Source organism: Trematomus bernacchii, unplaced genomic scaffold, assembly GCF_902827165.1.
Source record: "Trematomus bernacchii unplaced genomic scaffold, fTreBer1.1, whole genome shotgun sequence".
Taxonomy (NCBI): domain Eukaryota; kingdom Metazoa; phylum Chordata; class Actinopteri; order Perciformes; family Nototheniidae; genus Trematomus; species Trematomus bernacchii.
This window is the reverse complement of record NW_022987890.1, coordinates 120,472-143,660: the sequence shown is the minus strand read 5'-3', so window position 1 is coordinate 143,660 and position 23,189 is coordinate 120,472. Positions and strand designations below refer to the sequence as shown.

The window sequence follows — 23,189 nt, the reverse complement described above, 5'->3', positions numbered from 1 at the left end:
CTGAATGGAGATCGGACCGATCAGGCTAAACTAACCTGTAGCTGCTCCGTCCACACTCACAACAACATGATACAGACAGAAATAAAGCAGCGGCTGTATTCGCCCATGGTTTGTAGATGTTTAAAGCTCCCATGTCATGCTTTTCCGGTTATTACCCGTCCCCTTGTGTGTTATGAAGGTTTTTATGCATGTAAACGGTGTGCAGAGTCAAAACCCTCAAAGTACACCCTGTAGCGAGTAAAACTCTAACACAGAAAATACCTCCCCAAAACGCCTCGTTGGAGATACGTCACTGCCCATTTGAGTCTTCCATTTAGTTCCGGGTACCGCCTGATGTCATGCGGTACCCGGAACGAAATGGACCAATCCCGAAGAGCTATGGCCACACCAGCAGCGGCGTGTTCCTCCTCCAGAGGTTCGAAGAACCGGCATTTCACAGACGAAAGCTTCCAAAACATTGCCCAGTTTGAGGCCGGATATGCACAGCTTGTTTGGACCGTTTGGAGCAGGGGAAGATCTGGGTATACAACCTGTAAGTTTGCATTGTTATTTGTGTATTTATCAAACAAGACTGTTTAAATGTGTAAACTGTGTTGGACTGCTAAGCCATTGACACAGTGCTAACTAAGTTGCTAGAGTTTCCATATATCAACTCTAATATCAGCAGATGGCCTTGCATACATGTATCTCATAGCAGGAGAATGTCTGCATTCACACACAAAATACCTATTGACAGTATACTCCGGGTGATTTGCCGTGCGGTCAGTCGCGAAACGTAATTACATTATAGCTGGCGTAGCGATCTAACACACGGAGCTAGAGCTAGTTTTGGTCGGAAAAACATTTTTGTGATGCTACGTTGCTAGCGTTTAAATATATCAACTACAATGTCAGCAGATGGCCTTACATGTTTGTCATGGCAGGAGAATGTCTGCAGTCACACACACGGAATACTCATACAGTATACTCCGGTTTACCGTACATTGTGACCGTACATATACTGCATGTAGCTAACGAGGCTAGCTGTATGCTAGCGCAAAACAATGTATTCATGCAAGTTACATTGTATGGTAGCAGAATACCCGTATACGATTGCAATTATAAACACGTTATTGCTAGCCTAATATGAACCACTAGCTTTTGTTCATAGTAGTTTTATTACACTGCATTATAGTTGCCTTTCCTCCAAGCTAACGTTCATATCGTGTTAGCTACCAAGGTAAACAAAGCTAGGTTAGCATATTAGCAGGCAAGCTGTTCATTACACAACTACTACTAACGAATCTAAAACAACTAAGTTTCTCTAATATTTTGTGATTTGCATTTGATTTCGTCCAGCCAGATCCTGGCGGACAATCCATGACGGGGAAGGGACTTCTACTGAGGCCTCGTGCTAAAAGGCACCGCACCGACTGTGCGCAAGCAAGATGCGAGGAGGAGGAATATACCGTGTGTATATATGTATATTTATGTTCATTTTGTACATTTCTAAAAATAAAGTTTAATGGAAATACTTAATAGGCCTATCCTTTCTTCCCTGAATTCATATATAGCAAACCATGATTTGATTTCTCATCAAACAGTAGTAGTTTATAACGGGTAAAAATAACTTACTCTTTGTTATGAGAGTGGCTCGTAGGCCACAACGGAAAGACAAGGAGACATACACGAGTTTACAAAACCACGGCACATTTATTGTGGTAAATGCAGAGATAGTCTTCCTGCAGCCGCTTTGGAGAGAGACTGGGGCCGTCGTGTCCGGAGGTGTCCGTGATCGTGCTGATTAGCCTCTTCAGCTCCACCCCATCGTAAGACAAAGGCCCTGGGGCCGTCACACTCTTCTATAACAACAGTTCCGTACCGACGCCATGATAAGACTGATGTTACGCTGAGAGCAGCCGGGAAAAGCACTGACATGGGCGCAGCCTCTCTGGTGGTTGACTAATCAGAACGAGTGGCCGAGCTGACCAATCGGAGCACACTAGGCTCACAGGGAGGGGGGGGCAAGAGCTCCAACGAGTCGTTTAGTGGAGAAAGTGAATACTGCTGAATACACATGCTTGACAGAGATGCTGTATGCGAAACCAATGTGAGTTTGGAAAATTGCACAGTATAAATCTATTTTAGTATACCTCAACAATGGAATTATGATCAGTGGAAATGGCCATGACATGGGCTCTTTAACTTTTGTCCAGTTTCTGAACAGATATGAGGAGCTGTGAGCTCTGTGTGCTAACAGCTAACGGCTGATGTTTTGGGACATGTTGATGTGGTGATGGGTTGACAGCATGTCGAGGATAACATCATATGTATATCCTTTGTTTAAATATTCCCTAAAGATTTCCATCTCTTCTTCCATTCTTTCCAACTCAGTTTAAAATTCGTGCAGAAACAGTTGAATAGTACCAAACCAAATACGTGGCGCTGTCGGGTGCTGACCAATCACGAAGCGTCATTTCTTGACTGGCAGCAAAAACAACCAATCACAGCAGTGCTTCTCTGGCTGGCTCTGTCCAATCACAAACAAGAAGTGTTCTCCCTAAAGGGATACCCTTTCTGTAAAAGTTGAAATGTTGAAGTCTTTTGTGAAATGCTGAAAGGTTTTTTCAAATGTCGTTGTGTTTTATGAAATGTAGAAGTGTTTTCTGAAATGCTGTAGCGTTTTGTGAAATGCTGAAGCGTTTTCTGAAATGTTGTAGTGTTTTGTGAAATGCTGTAGTGTTTTGTGAAATGCTGTTTTGACTTGCACTTCAGGGCCACCGTAGAGAACAGAGAAGAAGCACTGGCCAAGGGTTTGTCAAAACATGTTCGTTGGTAGCATAGCCGCGGGAAGTCATTTTACTTAGGGGGTGCGGCCAAAAGTGGGGAGAAATTTCAACAGTAACATGAACAGTGGCGACTGGTCATTAGGGGCAGGTGGGGCACAGCCCCACCTAGTGTCAGCAGAAAGTATTACACATAATGATTACAAAAAATGGAAAGAGATGCAAAAAAAGAAATTAAAAAATATATAAAATATATTTTAAGGTCATGTTTAATCATCTGATTCGTCTGTACATTGCTGTTTTAGTCTGTGTTCTTCTAATTAGTGTCTACAGTGCCGTTTTGAGCCATGTGGGACAAAACCTGATCATGCCCCACCCTTTCACTGTCAAAGTGAACGGTGACTGTAAAAACTACACTGCGCATGCTCAGAGTATTTTTCAATGTAATGTGTGTGGCAAAAAAAAAAACACCATAGGGGCACAGAGCTGCCATCCCCACCATACGTCATCTCACATCATTCAGAGCTGATTGGCTGTAAGTACGTGTGCCGCGAAAAGTGTGGTGTGTGAAGAGCATGGATGTATAATAAGAGGAGACGAGAGCTGCAGTGACGCGTCCTAAAACCAGGAAGTAAGCTGCAAAAAAGCAATGAGGTTTCTCTATAGGATTTTAGAAAATAGCTTGAAATAAGATCTGTGGGAAACGTACCTGTTAGATAAATGCACGTTTTGTTCAGCCGGATAATATCCACATGTCTACCCTACTTTTATAATTTTCGAATCATAAATCTATCGATTAGATTTATGATAGACTTTTGAAATTACAAGAAGATAAGGAGGACTTTTACAAAAAAAGTTATAGAATTTTTTGTCCAGAAGGATAGGCAAATGGACTTCATCTTCAAGTCAAGGTAAGACCGCCATTTTTTGAAAATGGGATCTTACTTAGAGAGAACAATTCAATATTTAAATGATCAAATTACATTTTTTGGGTATCCTTTTGTTGAACTGTCTGTTTAAAATTAATCGAAGCATCAGACAAAAAAAGCTTTTGAAAATAATATTATATTTTGGTTTAGGTCAAAATATAAGATTTGTAAACCTGAAGAGTCAGTGCCAGTGCCTCAGCAGCCATGAACTTCACTGCACGTCACTGCAGAAGCTTATATATAGACATCTAAGTTTTTTGTGCCCCACCACTTTTGTACATATAAAAACGCCACTGAACATGAACATAATAGTAACCGTCAAAAAAGCCCTATTAATAATGACAAACCACATTGACAGTGGCATTGTGCACAAAATGTCCATATTTATAAAGAAAAGTAATGTTGTGGCAGAGACCACATAGATACAGACAAATAATTCACCAAAACCATTCCGCGAGCCGCGAGCAAATTCGTCAGAGCAGATCGCACCAGACAGGAAGTCAAGCGCTAGCAACGGCATAGAGCATCCGTTACATTTTTAAAATAAATTATTTGTTTTAACTGTTAGGCTAAGGCCCCGGCTCCACGAGGACAAATACGGCAAAACGCATCGGAGTAACGCAAATGCAACCGCAAAAAACCTTCCGTCCCCACGCAATATACACCGGATTGTGTCAAGCTCCACGAGACGGCTCCGTTTACATCCAAACGCTGGAAAAGCTGCAGTACATATGCCGAACCTGTACGTGGCGCTGTAACTTCCTCCACAAAAGCAGCAACTTCCTCCACAAAAGCAGCGAAGAAGAATGGTTGTCATGGCTGCACTTCTGTGTATTCTCCGCGGTGGGGGCCGACAGAACCGGGCAGAGTTTTTCGCCGGTCAGCGTGTGTTAAAGTTTAAATCTTCCGGACAAAATTATAAAAGTGCCGGTCAAAGGTCTTCATTGTTATTTATTGAGCTTTAAAACAAATTAATAACGACGATATAATTAAGCAATAGCTCACGACAGGCCGTGGTATATGCTCATTATATCACAGCTTCGCGTCGGGCCGAACCACGCCCCTTAGCTGTGATATAATGAGCATATATCACGGCCTGAAGTGAGCTATTGCTTTTATAAAACGGTTACCAAGTGTGGCAATATGAATGAAAAATACACACTCTAATTTAAATAGTTGTTATTATTAAATAATGATGTTCAAAATAAAATAGTCCGTCCGTTACCTTCTGCACGAAACATAGTGCGAGGTGGTTGCTATGCAACAACACTAACAACAGCTAGCGAACATATTAGACAGAGAGCGTTGATCCATTATTTGGCTATTTATTTACATTAATGTGTATGTTGCCGTTTATTGTGCACCCACTGAAAACCTGTCCAGCATCAGTAGCATGGCTTACGTGGTTACTTGTATAGGCTGAGGTTGTTCTAGGCTGTTGCTTGGTGTGGCGAGAATATTGCTCCACTTTCTCCGGTCCCTGAGATTGGGCTTCCAGTAGCTCTGGAGAGAGCTTTCTCACCTGTGGCCACTAACGGTCATAATTTCTCTGCTTTGTTTCAAGACCCGCATCAGAAAGCTTTTGAATGGTGATACCTTTCCAGTTGGTCTACCTGCTCTTCACGTAGCTCTACATGTCGTCGTTTAGGTGCTTTTTGTTCTGGAGATAGGCACTCCTCAATCCACTCCTCCATAGTAAGACCCCCCCCCCCCCCCCCCCGGAGGTCGAAGTTAATCTTAAATGTTTTTGCGGACCTTTTTGATTACAGATTTGAAAACATCGTTGCTCGCTTTAAAAGTAGCACAATTCATTATGTCAAACCTTGGAAAGTATCTAAATATCCCTGCCCTAATGCCAAAGGAACTGCACACTGAATATGTTTTTGCCGTTTGATGTCTATGTCTGAACCGTTGCGTAAAAAGGAGGGTTTCTGCCCCGTTACTTCTCCGCTGCTTTCTTGTTCCAGTTTGAAAAGCAAACTGCAGGCAGTTTGCTTTTCAGCCCAACTGTATACTGTTTATCTCAGACGCGGAGGGTTACTGAGTTGTTGTGAAAAGTAACTTACAATTCTACCCGTGGTATACGCTCAGTATACCACGGCTAAGAACCAATCAGATTGCTTGATTTTACTTGTCCGTTTTATAATGATATATAATCATCAAATACACAGAGCCTGTCTCTTTTTCCTCTCTTCTGACAGCGTCAGTGTCTGTCTCATGCAGCAGCTGATCCTGTAATGAGTGACCCGACAGTAAAAATGAACATATTTATAACTAGTTTAGGTAGTTTGAGAGGTAATTAAAATAGCTAAGGGTGATGATCTGACTTGAAGTGTGTGTTTTGCTCCCGCTGCATCACAGCGGCAGGAGCTGCGTGTCTCCGTCCTGTCAGATTAGACTTCACTCGCGTTTATGTCCATATCGAGATAAAGATAAATAATCTGAATTCAAGGAGGAGCTCCTGTAGATGTTGCACAAAGAACTGTAGCATGGTCAGCAGCGACTGGAGCACGATAGCAACCCTGCGGGGGAGAGGCGGGGCTATGAAAACGAATGACCGTATAGGCGACTCCACGGCCCCGTTGGACCCCCCAGAGTGCTCCGTTCCCAGATCTATCCACCTTTGGACCCGTTGTCGTTTGCGGGGTCTGTTTCTACGTTTCCCTTACGGCGTCGTCGAGCTTAGAGGGCTATACGCATGAGAAATATGCGGATTCAACCCGTTTTCGTCCTCGTGGAGCCGGGGCCTAAATAAACCATTACAGACCTTGGTTACATCACTTAGCAACAGCTGCACATGCCCACATGCTAACTATGGGTCATTACAGACCTTGGTTACATCACTTGGCAAAACACTGCACAGCGGCAGCATTAAAGGAAAACATCATCTTACCTTGTGTTGGGGCTTCACAAAACTCCAAATGTAGCTTTCCTCTCTGGGGTGGCACTAATGAAGACCCTCATTAGGGCAGATACATCCACATTGTCCAAAATGTCACTATGGACATGCATTAAAGTCAGATGTGTCAGTCTCTTCTGTGTCATATTACTCCGTAACCATGTTTTCAGACGGCGTAGGGTGGAGAAAGACCGTTCTGATGAAGCAACCGAAATTGGCAGACAGAGGCAAAGTTGTATCCGTTTTTCAACGTCTTGGAAAATCCCTCTTGCTTGTGGATGGAGCTTAGCCACATTTGTGGCTATGTCTTGTACCATGTGACAGGGAGAATCACCAATGGCATCTCCAAGCATCTTAAGCTGGAGGTCCAGTCGGTAATGGTCAGCATCAGAGTTTAGCTGTGGAAGATGAAGAGACTCTAGATCCAGGGTTTGTTGTTGGCCCCTACTGTTAGCTGCCTCGATGAGCACGTTCTCTCTGGGAGCTGCTAGCTTCATGCCATCATGATCAAATCTTCTGTTCAGCTCAGCGGAGATCAAGTACTGTAGCTGGTCCACTCTTTTTATTGGGTTGTTTGTTGGAAAATGTATCCAAAATCCTTTTTTGCGCCATTCTAGAAAGTCTGATAGTTCACATTCTCTCTGCAGTGTGACGCGTCAATTACGTCACGAACCCACGACCTACGACCTGGATGACTCGGATTTTATTTACTTGGAAAATAAATTCAAGTGACCTGACTGATACAAATATATACTATGACTATTATATGCTATTGTATACAGCAAATTTTATTTTAAGTAAAATCATAAGTATTTTATGTAGTTTAATCATTTTTATTTAGGTGGTCGCTCAGTTTTTCAAATGTACATTCTGAGAGTAAGTACACAGTAGTTATGTGTTATTCTATTTATTCTACTTTATTAATATGACTCTTTAAAAAGGAATACACTTGTCTGTTGTCAGCACTGGATAAGTTTAACGCAGTTTTTGGTAATATAACTGATAGATTTAATCAGTTCACTGGTGTGAACAGCAAACAGAACAATTATATAAAGAAACTACACTTGGTTTGTTGAATGCATGAGGTCTGACGTTGAAGAATTTTGACAATGTGGAGCAGATGGACCTCAAATGGAGAGCCCGATTTAAATGTAAAAAAATAATTGGGAAAATGTAAACGTTATCAGAGAACTGATGACACAAATCCCTGCTGACCTGCCGACACCCATCTAATGATGACCTTTCAGTGACCACAACCACTGGATATTAAAACAGATAAGACAAGACTTATGTTTAAGTTGCACATGTTTTAGCCAACAAGAAGGATGATTAATGTGGATAAGACAACATCGTGATCCCAGATATTTGAAGTGGGTGGTGAAGCCGTAAGTAGAGTACAGACCCACCTGTGGAGTCTAAACCCTGGTGATGATGAGATGAGGAAGATGCTGAAGCTCTCTGTGTGATGAGGAGTGGTCTTCTGATGAGCTCAATGTGGGCATCAGGTATGTTGGGTGTGGTAAATAGGCTAAATTGACAGACAGCAACTACTGACTGGCTGATGGAGGTCATGGCAACATCTTGTTGGTTTAACTGAATGAGTGAACGCCCATAATCAGTTGGTTAAGGACATGGGAGGAGAGAGAGAGAGAGAGAGAGAGAGAGACAGAGAAAGAGAGAGAGAGAGACAGAGAGAGAGAGAGAGAGCTATGAATGAAAAACTGAGGTCTGCATTTCCTTGTAGTTTTTCCTATAAAGAAGTAACTCTCTGACAGAGATATTGTTTTGATGTCCTCCCAATAGAAAGTAAGTTCCCCTATGAAGATGTTTTAAACGACCTGAACCTGACCGACAACAAGTTGGTCCGACCTGCCAAAGACTACAAGAAACCAACATGGGTCTATGTCCAAATGTCAATTCTGGCAATTCTAGATGTGGTAAGTGCAACTTTGAATCATTATTTGTAATAATAATAATAAAAGAAAACAAGTCAGACAGACAAAACAACAAATAAATGAGGGGCCGCAGGCCTTGGCAAAGAGGTGGGACTTGAGGGCCCTTTTAAAGCGCAAGAGACGGGATGTTGCGGATCACCGCAGGGAGAGCGTCATAGTACGATCTGTAACAGATCAGTACTTGTACATAGTGCCTCTAGGAAACAGCGTAATACTATCACTATTGAAGGAAGCATATACAAGTCAGAATAGTGCGACAAAGTGTCCTCAAAAATAATACCTTTAATCAGTTTCTCCCCCAAAGCTACCTTGAAGAAACATCGTTGGGGCTTTGCTTAGTGTGATCCCGTTAATGCAGCGACATCACAAAGTGGGTTTACAAAGGAGCTTTGACTTCTTTTCCACTTGCTGAAGGTAGTCAGCATGTTAACTTCAAAGTGCAATGTTTTATGACAGTTTCGCATATAGAAGGTCAGCTACCTTAATGTGGTAAAAATGTTCACACTATTTCTTCGGTTACAGAAAGAGATTGACCAGACTTTCGTTTCTTTCGTTGTGATTTATATGGTGAGTTTGTTTTGAGAACCAATTTGTGATTTTCCTATATTGTTTATTCTACTGTAGGTTGAAATCAGTTGCTGTAGATTGCATCTTAAAGGTCTTTATTTTTATTTGTTTTCTTCCCTTCTTCCTTGTTTTCCTGTGTAGAAATGGGAAGATCCGCATATTTATTGGAAACCACATCACTTTGATGGCCTTGATAAGATGACTGTTCCTACTGATTTGTTGTGGAAGCCAGATCTAATGATTGAAGAGATGTAAGTTGGAATTGTTGTGCATACTCACAAATCCACACACTCACAACAGTAAATGGTGATGGAGCCTGTTATTATTAAGAAGGACATGCACAATAAATCATATGGATGTAAAAAGATGATGCAACAAAGTTTAAACATATTGTTTTTTTAATTATATTTTTACACCTATGTATTGTGTGGAAAACAGCTGTGGTTAGAATGCAATGAACAATGAAGCAGATACCCCTTAACTGACTTGAGCCGGGTTAATCAAATGTAAAGGGGACCTATCATGCAAAATGCACTTTTGTACGTCTTTTCTACATGAATATGTGTCCCCGGTGTTCCAGGGAACTCACCAAGTGTCAGAAAACACAACCCTCTCTATTTTCCTCCATACCCAAATCTCTAAAAAAGGGGCTGCAACGGAACTGATAAAAACTGATCCAGATTTGAACACTGTCCTGATGTCAGGACGGTGGCGCTACGGCTATTGGGCCAACTCCACCAATCAGGAGGAGACAGCCACGGCCATTGCCGTTCGAAAGCGCTGGAGACGCTGTAGTACATATGCCAGGCCTGTAGGTGGTGCTGTTCTCACTGAATCTGCCCTTGCAAAAACAGGGGTAAAAAAGAAAGAAATGAGGCATGGCTAAAATGCATGATCTGTTTGGTATTTTGAAAAAGAAAAAAGTATAAATATGCCTTATATAGGTATGGTCCTACACTATATTATTATAATATAGCATGATAGGTCCACTTTAAGATATAGAAATGTGTGATATTGTTATACTGTGTGGATAGTATTTCTATATTTAAAGTAATGTGTCACGATTCTTATGTTATGTCACGTTTTTAGTTTTGTATGTCTAGGTTTGGGTTTATTTTGCTGTTCTGTTCTCCCTGTTTCATGTTTTCCTCCTTGTTTCTTGTCTGGTCCTTCTCCCTGTGTTTTCCTCCCTGTCGTTAGTTTCCCTGGTGTGTCTGATTGTCTGATTGTGTTCACCTGTTTCCCTTGTGTTTCTCCCTCCTTTACCCAGCTGTTTCTTGTTCCTTGATTACCCGTCCCTGTATTTAGTCTTGTCTTTTCCTGTGTTTCCTCGTCGGTTCATTGTTGGTTTTTCCTGTCTCCCTCCATGTTGGTCACGATAATTTTTTGGTGATGTATATTCCTAGTTCTACCCATGTTATCCATGCCATGCTTTTTTGCTCATCAGCTTTGTAAATAAAGCTCGTTTTTGTTTCTAGACCTGTTACCTCTTTTTGTAGTCTGCATTTGGGTCCTAACTTTTTCACGCAACGTAACATAATGAGGGTACATTTCAGGAAAATACAGACTTAAAGGAGACCTATCATGCTATATTTGAATAATATATTGTAGGGCCATACCTATATAACAGCGACGTGCAGTCAGTGGAGGCAGGGGAGGCAGAGCCTCACCTGTCATACTCCAATGTAACGGAAAAACAATTAAAGAAAAACTAAATAATAATAATAATAAAATGTCTCCACTGATCTTGTGTAAATGTGATTTCTGTTTGATTCCAATCGCATTTTATAGTCAAAATCAGCAAATTTGCCGAGCTCCGCTACGGGAGCGATGAGAAGTGAGGCAGGCACGAGCTCTGCCTCTCGTAAGCCCACAGTAACTTGCTGGAGCGCGGGCACTAATTTAGCGCGGCCACTTATTTTGTGAGCGCGCTCAAGCCATTTACTGTGGGGTGACGCATTCTGAGGGGAGGCACAGATGAGATCTGCCTCACCTCAGAATGCGTCACCCCACAGAAACTGGCTGGAAAGCGGGCCCTAAGCGCATGCCTGTTACCATCTCACTGTAGGTCACCAATGTAATGTTTGTAGATCCCTTTATTACATTTATCCTCGCCATCCATAGTCTCTAAATAACTTATTTCACGTATATATGACATTTAGGCTCGCTACACATATACAACGGCAATGAAAAAATCACAAGGGGAGGCAGCCATAACCTCTGCCGCACTGAAGGGGGCGCACGTGAGCCCACAGGTTCTTGTTGCTACTGTTATTCTACCGCAAACAACAAACTCGACTTTTGAAACTACAGGAAGATAAGGACGACTTTTACAAAACAGTAATAGAGATTGTTGTCCAGAAGGATAGCATGGACTTCTATTCATCTTCAAGTCAAGGTAAGACCACAACTGTAATGAAAATGGGATCTTACTTAGAAAGAACAATCCAATATTTAGATTTTGGGTATCCTTTTGTTGATCGGTCTGTTTAAAATTAATCATAGCATCAGACTAAAAAAGCTTTTGAAAATAACAGAATATTTCGATTAAGGTCAAAATAGGCTATAATATTTGTAAATCTGACTCTGAAAGAGTCAGTGCCTCACCAGCCATGAACCTCACCGCACGTCACTGCTATATAAGGTATATTTATACTTTTTCTTTTTCAAAATACCAAACAGATCATGCATTTTAGCCATGCCTCATTTCGCTCTATTTTGCTCTCCTCCACCCTGTCTTTGCATGAGCTGCAACTGACCACGCCCCCCTGCAAAGGAGGGGGCTGAGTTACGAGCGTCATGTTACCATGCTGTTACCATGCCACGGCAACCTCTCATTCCCCTGATTGGTGGAGAGCTGGCCATATAGGCGGAGCTCCTCGTCACTGACGTCAGACTATTTTCAAATCTGGATCAGTCTGTATCAGATCCGTTGCAACCCCGTTTTTAGAGATTTTGGGTATGGAGGAAAAGAGAGAGGGTTGTGTTTTCTGACACTTGGTGAGCTCCCTAGAACACCGGGGACACATATTCATGTATACAAGATGTACAAAGGTGCATTTTGCATGATAGGACTTCTTTTAAACAATAGTATAATAATTTAGATAAATGTTTCATTGTATTAAAGTATTACACAATGTGAAAATCAGTTTGAAGCATAAAGTGTTTGCTCTAATTTGTACAAATGTATGTTTGTTGTCATGCAGGATAGAGAAGGACAAGGATATTCCAAATCCCTTTTTCACCATTCACTCGAACGGTTTCGTTGAAAATGTGAAGAACCTTATGGTGGTCAGCTCGTGCAAGATGCAAGTTTACAAATTTCCTTTTGATACTCAGAGCTGCAACTTGTCTCTCAAGTCTATCATTTACCCAGGTGAGCATTCAGAAGTTTCTAGACATTTATCTCAAATATGTATGTTGTGTGTTTGATTGCACGTTTGTGGTAATTATCTCTTTAAAGGCTAATTTTCACATGAGCACACACCAGCACATGCATTTATCCTGTGTTGATCTGATAAGACATGTCAAACTTGTATTTTCACTTTCATCTTAGAGGAGGAGTTGAAGTTTCAAGTCTACAAAAACAGTTCACAGGCAACAGAATGGACTCGCGAAATTATGAGTACGGAGTCTGAGTGGCTGTTCATGGGCATGAAAGTCGAGCACCGATCTGTCCCACGTTTTCATCAACACCAAAGCGTTGTAATTTATACTGTAAGTGTGTTGTACATTTTACTTTGCTTTATTTCTGCAAAAATGTGCCTGAAAATGTCTGCAGCTCCACTTGCTGGTTTTATTTAGCTTGCATTCTAAACAGCGGAATAAAAAAGAGCAAACCCATTGACATTGTTGTTCATTGGAAACATTGTAATCGCACATTTTTGATGGTGGCCTCTTAATCATCCTTAACAACTGTGACAAAATATAAAATATAGTTAAATTATATAAACAGGAAACTTCATATTTCAGTGGAGCAATATCTTTCATATTGCATGCAAAATAACTTAAACCCATAATCAATAATGTTTTTGATCATTGCAGCATTAGTGAACAGATTCACTGTTTTTCCATCTTGGATCACAGATCACCATGAAGAGGCGGCCTCTCCTCTATATTGTCAACTTCCTGGTACCTGTCCTGCTCTTATTCGGTCTGGACTTGGCCTCCTTCGTGATCTCTGACAGCGGGGGAGAGAAGCTCGGCTTCGAGGTCACTTTGCTGCTCGCTGTCACTGTGATGCAGCTTATTCTCAACGACATTCTGCCTTGCTCTTCAGACAGTATACCGCTTATAGGTAGAGCAGCTCAGAGTCATTATTTTATTGGACTTTCATTTAATTCAAGCAGGAACAACAATGGCTTGCCTTTCATCCTCTTTAATGATGTTGCCTTTTCTCTTCAGCGGTGTACTGCATTGGGATATTTAGTTTGATGATGGTCAGCCTTCTGGAGACGATTTTGGTGATGTATCTGATTGAGAAAGACTCTGCATCTAAAGAAAAAAAGGCAGATAAAAAAAAACAGGGCAACTATGATGGAGGTGAGACTGAACACATTCTTTAAACCTGTGGGTTTTAACTATTGTTTTATTGTATTTACTCATATGTTTGGAATACACAAAGAAACATCTACAATTAATAATACATTATTTTGAACATGCTGCTGTCCTGTGTCAACAATTTCCTTTCAGATGTGAAGAAATGGACTCGCTGTGCTTGTGTGTGTAATGTGTCTGATGAACCGCCATCTGAACTGCTGTCTGTGGCCAAAGAGGTGAGAATTGGGTTACTCTTAAAACAAACAGTTTGGTATAAAAATTGTTTACAGTACCAACTCTTTATTCTCACCACAATTGACAACAATTGGTATATCAAATTGAACAGCTGGTAATTTGTTATGGTTGTTATGATCCATGATCACTCCACTAAAAAAACTTCTGCAGGACAAAAGAAGCCAACTGATGGAGGAGTCCAATTCCTTGGAGAAGCACCCAGATGAGCTGAGTGAGGCGGTGAAAGGACTCTCTCTGCTCCTCAGCAGGAAGGAAGGAAGGAAGCCCGACTACTGGACCAGAGTGGCTAAAAAATTGGACAGGATTTTCTTTTTTGTCTATGTCACAGTGTCCGCTCTGTTTTTGGTTGTCCTCTTTTCATTATGGATCACTGCAGAAGACTAGTAGTGGTAAACAATTGGGGTCTATTCAAAAACATGTTTTTTTTATCCACCTAAAATGTCTGACATTGACTAAACCGACTTGTATCTTTGCAAGTTTGTGAGAGAATTTATTATATATTCTTCTACTAAAGGCGGCACATGTCTATGGAATAGACTTGCAAAACTAAGATTAAATGTATTTCGGGCAAGCTAGATTAAGTGTGTCACAAATTCAAAAGCCAAACATATCCACAAGGAAACAGTCTACTACATTAACTATTGCTTCAAACTGCGAGTCCACCTAGTGCAAGCAGTGATGGACAGGTCAGGGCCAAATCCAGAATTTCTCAATCGCTAACCCTAGGCAAGGCAATGCACGTTTATTTATATAGTACATTTCAACACAAGGCAATTCAAAGTGCTTTACAAAAATGAAAGACATTAATTATGAAATGACATTTAAAAACACTCATGTAAAAGCAAAGGTACATGAATTAATGTTACAGTGCAGTGTGAGATACACACATCTGAAATGTTTAGGTCTGACTCTGTTTTTTCTATCACCTCCCTTTCTTTCTACTTTCTTGTTTAACTGTTTCATGCTAAACGAACCCCCCTTTGGAAAACTATAATCTGACCCCATGGTACCTTTTAGTTTCGCCAAAACTATTCCTTTTTTATTTTTAAATGCACATTAGTTAAGTTTACCTTGTCTTTCTAGGACTTTTTTGGTGTCCTCCGTGAACCAGGGTCTTGAAACCAAAACGGCACACGTAGGGGACTTTAACCACCTACGAGGGGACTTTAACCTGTTGAGATCTCCATATTAGGTTGAATAATTAAAACGAAAGTTAGTTATAATCAAATATAATCAATTATATTCTTGTATAACCCAAAATGAAAATGCTTCATATTTTATGATTTTCTATATTTACAGTATAAACAAAGTGGTTTGTTAAGTTGAGTGTAAGACCTATTATGGTTTATGGGTGTCACTGATAAGAGAGGAGAGACAGTTTATTCCCTCTTCCCTCACAGCAGTACACAGGGAGGGGGGCTCCTGACTTAAGGAGAAATAGACTGAGGCCCCAAAAAGGTGTTTGTGCCATAGCCGAGAATAATATTTTCCAGTCCTGCACACTAGAGGTCATGACCTTTTTACGCAAACATGGGAAGATGTGTCTTATGCCATAGCCATAGAATATGTCTGGTCCTGTCCAGTCCTGTTCATCAGAGGCCATGCCCAGTTTCCACAAATATGGGTATGGAGGAGGTGTCTTTAGGTTTTTCTGTCCTGTTTTTGAGCATAAAGACACTGGCAGAGAGAGAGAGAGGGGGGTTCCCCTGGTATACTCTCTCCCGGTAAAGCTCTCTCCCTGAGAGCTGGGTTTTTGCTCTCGGTAAGGTTCTCTCAAACTTGGTAAATATCTCTCGAATTTCTTTGTTGAATGCGGAGTGACCTTCTTGGTTGAATGAGCGGAATGAATTGATGTGTGTTTGTGAATGTTTAGTATCCCGCCACCTGTGAGGAAATTCCTCCGAATTCATGCGGAAATAGGTGTGGAATTGATGTGAATTGATTTGGTGAATGAAACTCTGAATGTGCTTTTTATTATCACCGGTCGTTTATGAGGAGATGCCTCTAAATTCTATCGGGAGATTTAAATATCACAACTGAATTGGGCAGTTGAAGTTACAATTTAGTGTAATAAATGTAAAACTGTGAATTGAGAATTTCATATTAGAACATGATCACAGCATGATATGTTTTGTAGGATTGTCATGTTGTAACGAGAGAAGGTAGAAACCCTGTATAAGTGTGGACCAATTTTTCTTCAAATAAACTGATCCCACCTTTTGGATTGGGACAACTTAAAAGACATCTGCACTCTCCTCTCCTGCTTAAAAGGTAAGATTGCACACTGCCTCACTCACACTTAGGTAGGGCCACACCTCATTACTGATATCAAAATCCTTCGGGATCGCTAAAACAGATTTAGCGGGTCGTCTGAATTGAAACAGCAGTTAATTGAACCTGGTTCTCCAGGAGTTAATAGAGGTGAGATCTTGCTGACGTTGGTGGATTTGAACCAAGCAGTAAACTTACATAGACTCAATAACTTCTGTTAGGTCAATTAGTAGGTCTGAGTAATTTGCCGGAATAAATTATCAGCCCTCCCGACTCCTACAAACCCCTTTGGCAACTCAGATTTGGCATAGAGCTGTTGAGGCATGGACCGGTGATATACAAGCGAAGTTTGGGGGACGATCGGACCGTGTCCATTGGAATTACAGCAACATTGTGTTTTATGGCGAGGGATGCGTTTCCATGGAAACGCCATATGATGACACCCCATAATTGACGTAGAGCTGTTGAAGGCAGGACCATTAACCATTATCTGAAGTCTGCTGCTATTTTATGGCAAGGGATGCATTGCCATAGTAACACCACATTACGTAACATCAGATTTGATGTAGAGCTGTGTTAACCATTATCTGAAGTCTGCTGCTCTGAGCATGTCAGTTGGAGTTATGACATCATCGTGTTCCATGACACAGGTGTTTATATTTGAGCTAATGATGTTATGAAACAGCTGTGTGTGTGTCCAGAGATCAAAGGTTTCCATGGTGATGTGCAGTAATCAGTGAGAGGAGAGCCTTTCCATTGTTCTGAATGAGAGATAAACCTCTTACATGTGAACGTTTTGTTGAAGAACCGTAAACATCTCAAGAACTCTGAGCATCTGAAGTGTTTTTTTTTGTACTTTCGGGTCAATAAAGTTCCTAATTGTCTCGATGGTTCGCTGAATGGCCTCCTGACCCTTTTTGACCTCTGCCTTCTCCAGCTCCCGATGTTTCCCCGCCCTTGGGCAGTCTGGGTCTTTGATGAGGTCCACCATCTCAAGGGTCTTTTGATAAAACTGTGCCCGTGTGGAGGTTGTTCGACACCACCTCTGGTATGCCCCAAACTGGCTGTATAGTCCAGTGAAGCCACCTTAAAAGTATGAAACAAATATGTGATCTACTGCTCCCACACAATAAGTTACATGCATTTTAATTCAGAAATCATCAAATAAAATGTGGTTTTGTGAGAGCAGTATACAATTGTATTATATAACATAATAATCTTGATACAATGTCTGTATATCTGTTCAATGTCTGGGTAAAAATCATAATGTACCTGATGATTTGGCAAAGCGCATGAACGTTTCCTCCATGGTCTTGTCGACTGCACTAAGTGCCCCCGGTATCATTGAGCGGGCCACCGCAATTGCACCCTTATGGCGCAGTTCCACTACAGCGCGGAGCTCGCTTTAAGCGTGCCGTGTCGTGCCGTACCCGTTTTTGGTTGCGCTTCCACTAGGCCTAGTTACGGCCCGGCCCGGCCCGGGGCCACTTTTTCACCTCTTTTCTGGCCCGACAAAATTGTGGTTCTATCGGGGCCAACAAACAGGGCTGAGTCGGGCTGAGTATGCTAAACTAGAGAGAGGAGCGCTGGCAAGAGGGCTCCAACTACAACAAGATGGACATATTTGACCGTGATTTAATTGTAATACACGTTTCAAAATGATGCCGAAGTAACAACATACTGATACCGGTTAGTAAAAACCATGAATTAATGCTTTGTCAAGTCTGCAGACAGACGGCAGGCGAAAAACCTTTTAAAATTCGTGTTTTTCTAGATGGAGATTGGCTAAGCTAACGCAGTATATGCCCCGACCGTCCACACTCACAACAACGGCCTATACAGACATAAATAAAGCAGCGACTGTATTCACCATGACACAGGCAGTCTGTGGTTTGTACTTGTTTAACTTTTGTCGAGTTTCTGAACATATATAAGGAGCTGTGAGCTCTGAGTGCTAACAGCTAACGGCTGTGTTGTGTTTTCTGGAGTTCTCATTGAAGATGACATCACGGCTCCGCCTACACTGCGTTACTATAGTAACTACCCCAGTTCCTAAACTGTAATGGAAGCGCAGCATAAAGTGAGTCGGCCCTGTTAAGGCCCAACGCGGCCAAGCCGTACCGAGCCGTACCGAGCGTGGCCGAGGCCGACCGTGTAGTGGAAATGCGGCATTAGAAAGCAGGTCTTTGGCCCCTGGGTGTGTGTTCTCCAGGTTTGTCAGATAGACCTCCAGCCAAGTCAGATATCTGCAGATAAGGAAAGGCACAGATTACACATAGAAACATTTATTTTCAAAGCTTGTCTCATAATGCAAATTTGGTAAATTGTCATGTAAATAGCACAAACCTTGAGTAGTTGTGTCCATCAAATGCAAAGAAGATATTTGCCATCTCTCCATTGCATTTGTGAAACAACTGGATGTTGTTGGTCTTAACGGAGTGGAGTAGCATGAAGACAAGATGACAGTGGTTAATAAATGACATCCATAAGGCAGCTGTCTTTCCCAGGTGACCCTTGAGCACCTTCTCCTCATAGGCGTGATACTTCTCGATGAGGGTTAGAGTTGAGCGGTCTTTGAGGGCTTCATTGAGGTGCTCTCGATTGCAAGACTGGGTCATGTTGAGAAGTGCAGCAGGGTCAGTGATAAGGACGCTTTCCTCCTCAATGAACCGCTCCATCAACAGCCTCTCCATTGATTCGCACAGAGTTTTGAGGCAAAAGAGGTACTTTGCGTATGCCTTTCCACTTAAAACACCTTTGACGCCGGGTACCTGGCAGCCTCTCTGCTCTGCCACCTCTCCTATCTGCATGTGGTTATGTGTGTGCATGTATATCCTCTGTGTTTGTGCATGTATATCCTCCCCTGTGTGTGTAATGTGTGTTAACACAACAGAGTGGGGAAAGAAATGTCCCTGTAAGGGATTAATAAAGTGTGTCTTCTTCTTCTTCTTCTTCTTGAGGGATCCACTTGTCACTAGTTGTGCCTCAAACAGAATCTCTGCATATCCAGAACCACACATTTTGCGGCGTGTGAGCATCCCAATATAGTTCTTTTTTCTTTTGGTGTGAACGCAACTTTTCGGAACTATATCGGAACTATTGTGGGAAAATTAATCCGGTGTGAAAGCGCCTAAAGACAATCTGTTATACAATCAGAACTTTTGAAAATTATAACAGATGTTCTGAGAGCAGCCATCATGTTCCACAGTTTAACCTGTTAAGCCCAGGCCTCAGGCTCGAAAAATGACATGCCCAGAATGAATGATTATATCTTCACAACTATAAGGGGTATATGAATAATATTTTTTATCAAAGCAATGATACACCTGTGAGTTGGCTGTAGAAGTGTCAGAATCAATATAGATCTTGCTGTGTCAGAGTAAATTCAGATTAAACATAGTAAAAAAAAAATATTCTAATCTCCGCCTAAAAAAACCTATAACCTATTTCACTATTTATAGTGAAAACTACCCCTTAATGATGGAAACCCTCTTTCCTGGCTGCTAATTCAGTGAGTTTTGTCGTACAGTGATGAGACTTATACCAATGGAATCTGATGAATCTCAGCTTTCATATGATATGTCATTTATGCAGATAGCATGAAGTAGAAAAATCGCCAGTCATGTGCTAATGTGGCGTTAGCGTTAGTGTTCGTGTTCTAGTGTGTAGCCTACTTTGGGCTGCAAAATGATGTGTTAACAACAATTAAGCTAGAAACCTATATAAAACATACAAAACACATGAGTCTAGTTGAGTTAGCTACTTACCTTGTTTGTTTGAAGGTTGAATGTGTGTGTGTAGCCAAGTCAGCTACTTGTTTGTTTTTGGCGGGAAAAAAGGCGGGAATTTTCACTACTGCCAGTGCTGTATACTAGCATGCCACAGATACATGTGATCACTTTGGGAATAGTTTTATTGTGATCTTTGACCATCAAAACACGGGTCTAGACACATTATTTGTTCATTTATCTGCAATATTGGCTGAGATAGAGTGAAAAATGTGAAAATTCCGTTTTTGGTAATGGTGACACTAATTTGCATAAAAAATACATGTGGGACATCCAGACAACATTTTAACATAGCTCATCATTTTCTACATACTTTTTCCACTTAGGAAACACTGATTATAAGTATATTTCTGTGTCGGTGCAAAATACACCGTTCTTGGTACAAGACTAAAATGCTATTTTCTTGTAATGGCGGCACTAATTAGCATAATAGCATGCCACAGACACATGTGATCACTTTAAGAATAGTTTTATTGTGTTCCTTGACCCTCAAAACATGGATCTGGATACCTTATTTGTTCAGTTATCTGCAATAATGGCTGAGATATAGTGAAAGTTGTAAAAAGAGTGAAACTCGATTTTTAGGGTAAATAAACACTAATTTGGGAAAAAAATATACGTGGGACAATTTGCCAACTTTTTAACATAGCTAATCGTTTTCTACACCATTTTTCCAATCTAGAAAAGCTGATTAGAAGTATATTTCAGGGGGGTGCATGATACCCCCTTCTACCCACTAGACTATACGTTTCTCATGAAAAATGATGTCTCAGGAGTGTAGGGTTTTGGAATTATGGCAGGTTTAAAAAAAGAATATGAAGGCGAATTTCAAGCTGTCCTCCACTCTAGCTTTGAGATCACACACTAGCCTTAACGAGCTGCGCAATACACACTCATGTTAAAATCTGAAGAAGGCCTCTTTACCAAGGTCTGATAATGTTTAATATTTCTAAAAGTATGAATCTGATTTAAAAGTTGTTTAATATGAATAATGTCAGAAAGATGTGTAACATTTTAAAGTTGGAATGAGGTTTCTGAGTGAAAGTATGAAGGAGCAGTTAGCAGTTGAAGTCGCATTAAGATTGTTCAAGTCTGAAGAGTTTCTCCATTGACTTCCATGTTAAAAATGTGATGAATTATGGGATATATCTCGGGAATTATGAAAGTTATGAATGAGAAAAGTAATAGCAGTCGATTCCCGACCGAGCTGAACGTTTTGATGTTCAAACAGAGTTTCTGCGATGTGGAATGTGGGAGCAGAAGTGCAGCAAAATAACCCGGTGGAATAATAAATTATTCGTCCGTAGAAGAACAGATAGTTGGAATGCTGTATCACTTATGCCGCGTTTCCACTACACGGCCTCGCTCGGCCCCGCTCGGTATGGCTGGGCCTCGTTAGGACTGGCTCACTTTATGGCGCATTTCCATTACAGTTTAGGAACTGGGGCAGTATCTATAGTAACGCAGTGTAGGCGGAGCCGTGACGTGATCTTCAGAGGACCCCAGAAAAACAACACAGCCGTTAGCTGTTAGCACTCAGAGCTCACAGCTCCTCATATATGTTCAGAAACTAGACAAAAGTTAAACAAGTACAAACCACAGACTGCCTGTGTCATGGTGAATACAGTCGCTGCTTTATTTATGTCTGTAGGCCGTTGTTGTGAGTGTGGACGGTCGGAGCATCTACTGCGTTAGCTTAGCCAATCTCCATTTAGAAAACAAGCATTTTAAAAGGTTTTTCCCCTGCCGTCTGTCTGCAGACTTGACAAAGCATTAATTCATGGTTTTCAGTGGCGACTGGTCATTAGGGGCAGGTGGGGCACAGCCCCACCTAGTGTCAGCAGAAAGTATTACACATAATTATTACAAAAAATGCAAAGAGATGCAAAAAAAGAAATTAAAAAATATATAAAATATATTTTAAGGTCATGTTTAATCATCTGATTCGTCTGTACATTGCTGTTTTAGTCTGTGTTCTTCTAATTAGTGTCTACAGTGCCGTTTTGAGCCATTTGGGACAAAACCTGACCATGCCCCACCCACTCACTGTCAAAGTGAACGGTGACTCTAAAAACTACACTGCGCATGCTCAGAGTATTTTTCAATGTAATGTGTGTGGCAAAAAAAAAAAGACCATAGGGGCACAGAGCTGCCATCCCCACCATACGTCATCTCACATCATTCAGAGCTGATTGGCTGTAAGTACGTGTGCCGCGAAAAGTGTGCTGTGTGAAGAGGAGCTGCAGTGACGCGTCCTAAAACCAGGAAGTAAGCTGCAAAAAAGCAATGAGGTTTCTCCATAGGATTTTAGAAAATAGCTCGAAATAAGATCTGTGGGAAACGTACCTGTTAGATAAATGCACGTTTTGTTCAGCCGGATAATATCTATCGATTAGATTTATGATAGACTTTTGAAACTACAAGAAGATAAGGAGGACTTTTACAAAAAAGTAATAGAAATGTTTGTCCAGAAGGATAGGCAAATGGACTTCATCTTCAAGTCAAGGTAAGACCGCAATTTTATTGAAAATGGGAACTTATTCAATATTTAAATGATAAAATTACATTTTTTGGGTATCCTTTTGTTGAACTGTCTGTTTCAAATTAATCGAAGCATCAGACAAAAAAAGCTTTTGAAAATAATATTATATTTTGGTTTAGGTCAAAATATAATATTTGTAAACCTGAAGAGTCAGTGCCAGTGCCTCACCAGCCATGAACCTCACTGCACGTCACTGCAGAAGCTTATATATAGACATCTAAGTTGTTTGTGCCCCACCACTTTTGTACATATAAAAACGCCACTGATGGTTTTTACTAACCGGTATCAGTATGTTGTTACTTCGGCATCATTTTGAAACGTGTATTACAATTAAATCACGGTCAAATATGTCCATCTTGTTGTAGTTGTTGCCCCCTTGCCAGCGACGCTCTCTCTAGTTTAGCATACTCAGCCCGACTCAGCCTCGTTGTCTCTGGCCCTGGACCCACGATTTTATGAGGCCAGAAAAACTGTGAATTAGGACCCGCCGGCCGGTACTAGGCCAAGTGGAAACGCAACCAAAGACGGGCCGCTGACGTCACAGCCCTCTTGAACCGGGCTGCGGGCTGTAGTGGAAACGCGCCATAAATGATATTGATTGTGGGGGAAAAATGCACCCAGCATGCTTGTCTCGCCTCTGATCGGCTCTCCACGATCACATGACGAGCCACTGCCCCCT

At 41.3% G+C, this 23,189-nt stretch overlaps 1 protein-coding gene across 2 annotated transcripts in view; it reads left to right on the top strand.

Annotated features, from left to right (window-relative positions):
• The window catches only part of LOC117469899 (5-hydroxytryptamine receptor 3A-like), a 42,855-nt gene extending 28,369 nt beyond the window's left edge, over positions 1–14,486 (top strand). For both annotated transcript variants that reach the window (XM_034114366.1, XM_034114365.1), the window contains exons 3-11: positions 8,397–8,530; positions 9,071–9,115; positions 9,257–9,366; positions 12,322–12,491; positions 12,672–12,832; positions 13,202–13,412; positions 13,520–13,657; positions 13,808–13,890; positions 14,060–14,486. In XM_034114366.1, the coding sequence (XP_033970257.1) occupies positions 8,397–8,530; positions 9,071–9,115; positions 9,257–9,366; positions 12,322–12,491; positions 12,672–12,832; positions 13,202–13,412; positions 13,520–13,657; positions 13,808–13,890; positions 14,060–14,293 (1,286 nt within the window). In that variant the 3' untranslated portion in view covers positions 14,294–14,486. The remainder of the gene's footprint in view (positions 1–8,396; positions 8,531–9,070; positions 9,116–9,256; positions 9,367–12,321; positions 12,492–12,671; positions 12,833–13,201; positions 13,413–13,519; positions 13,658–13,807; positions 13,891–14,059) is intronic.
• The last annotated feature ends 8,703 nt before the right edge of the window (positions 14,487–23,189 follow it).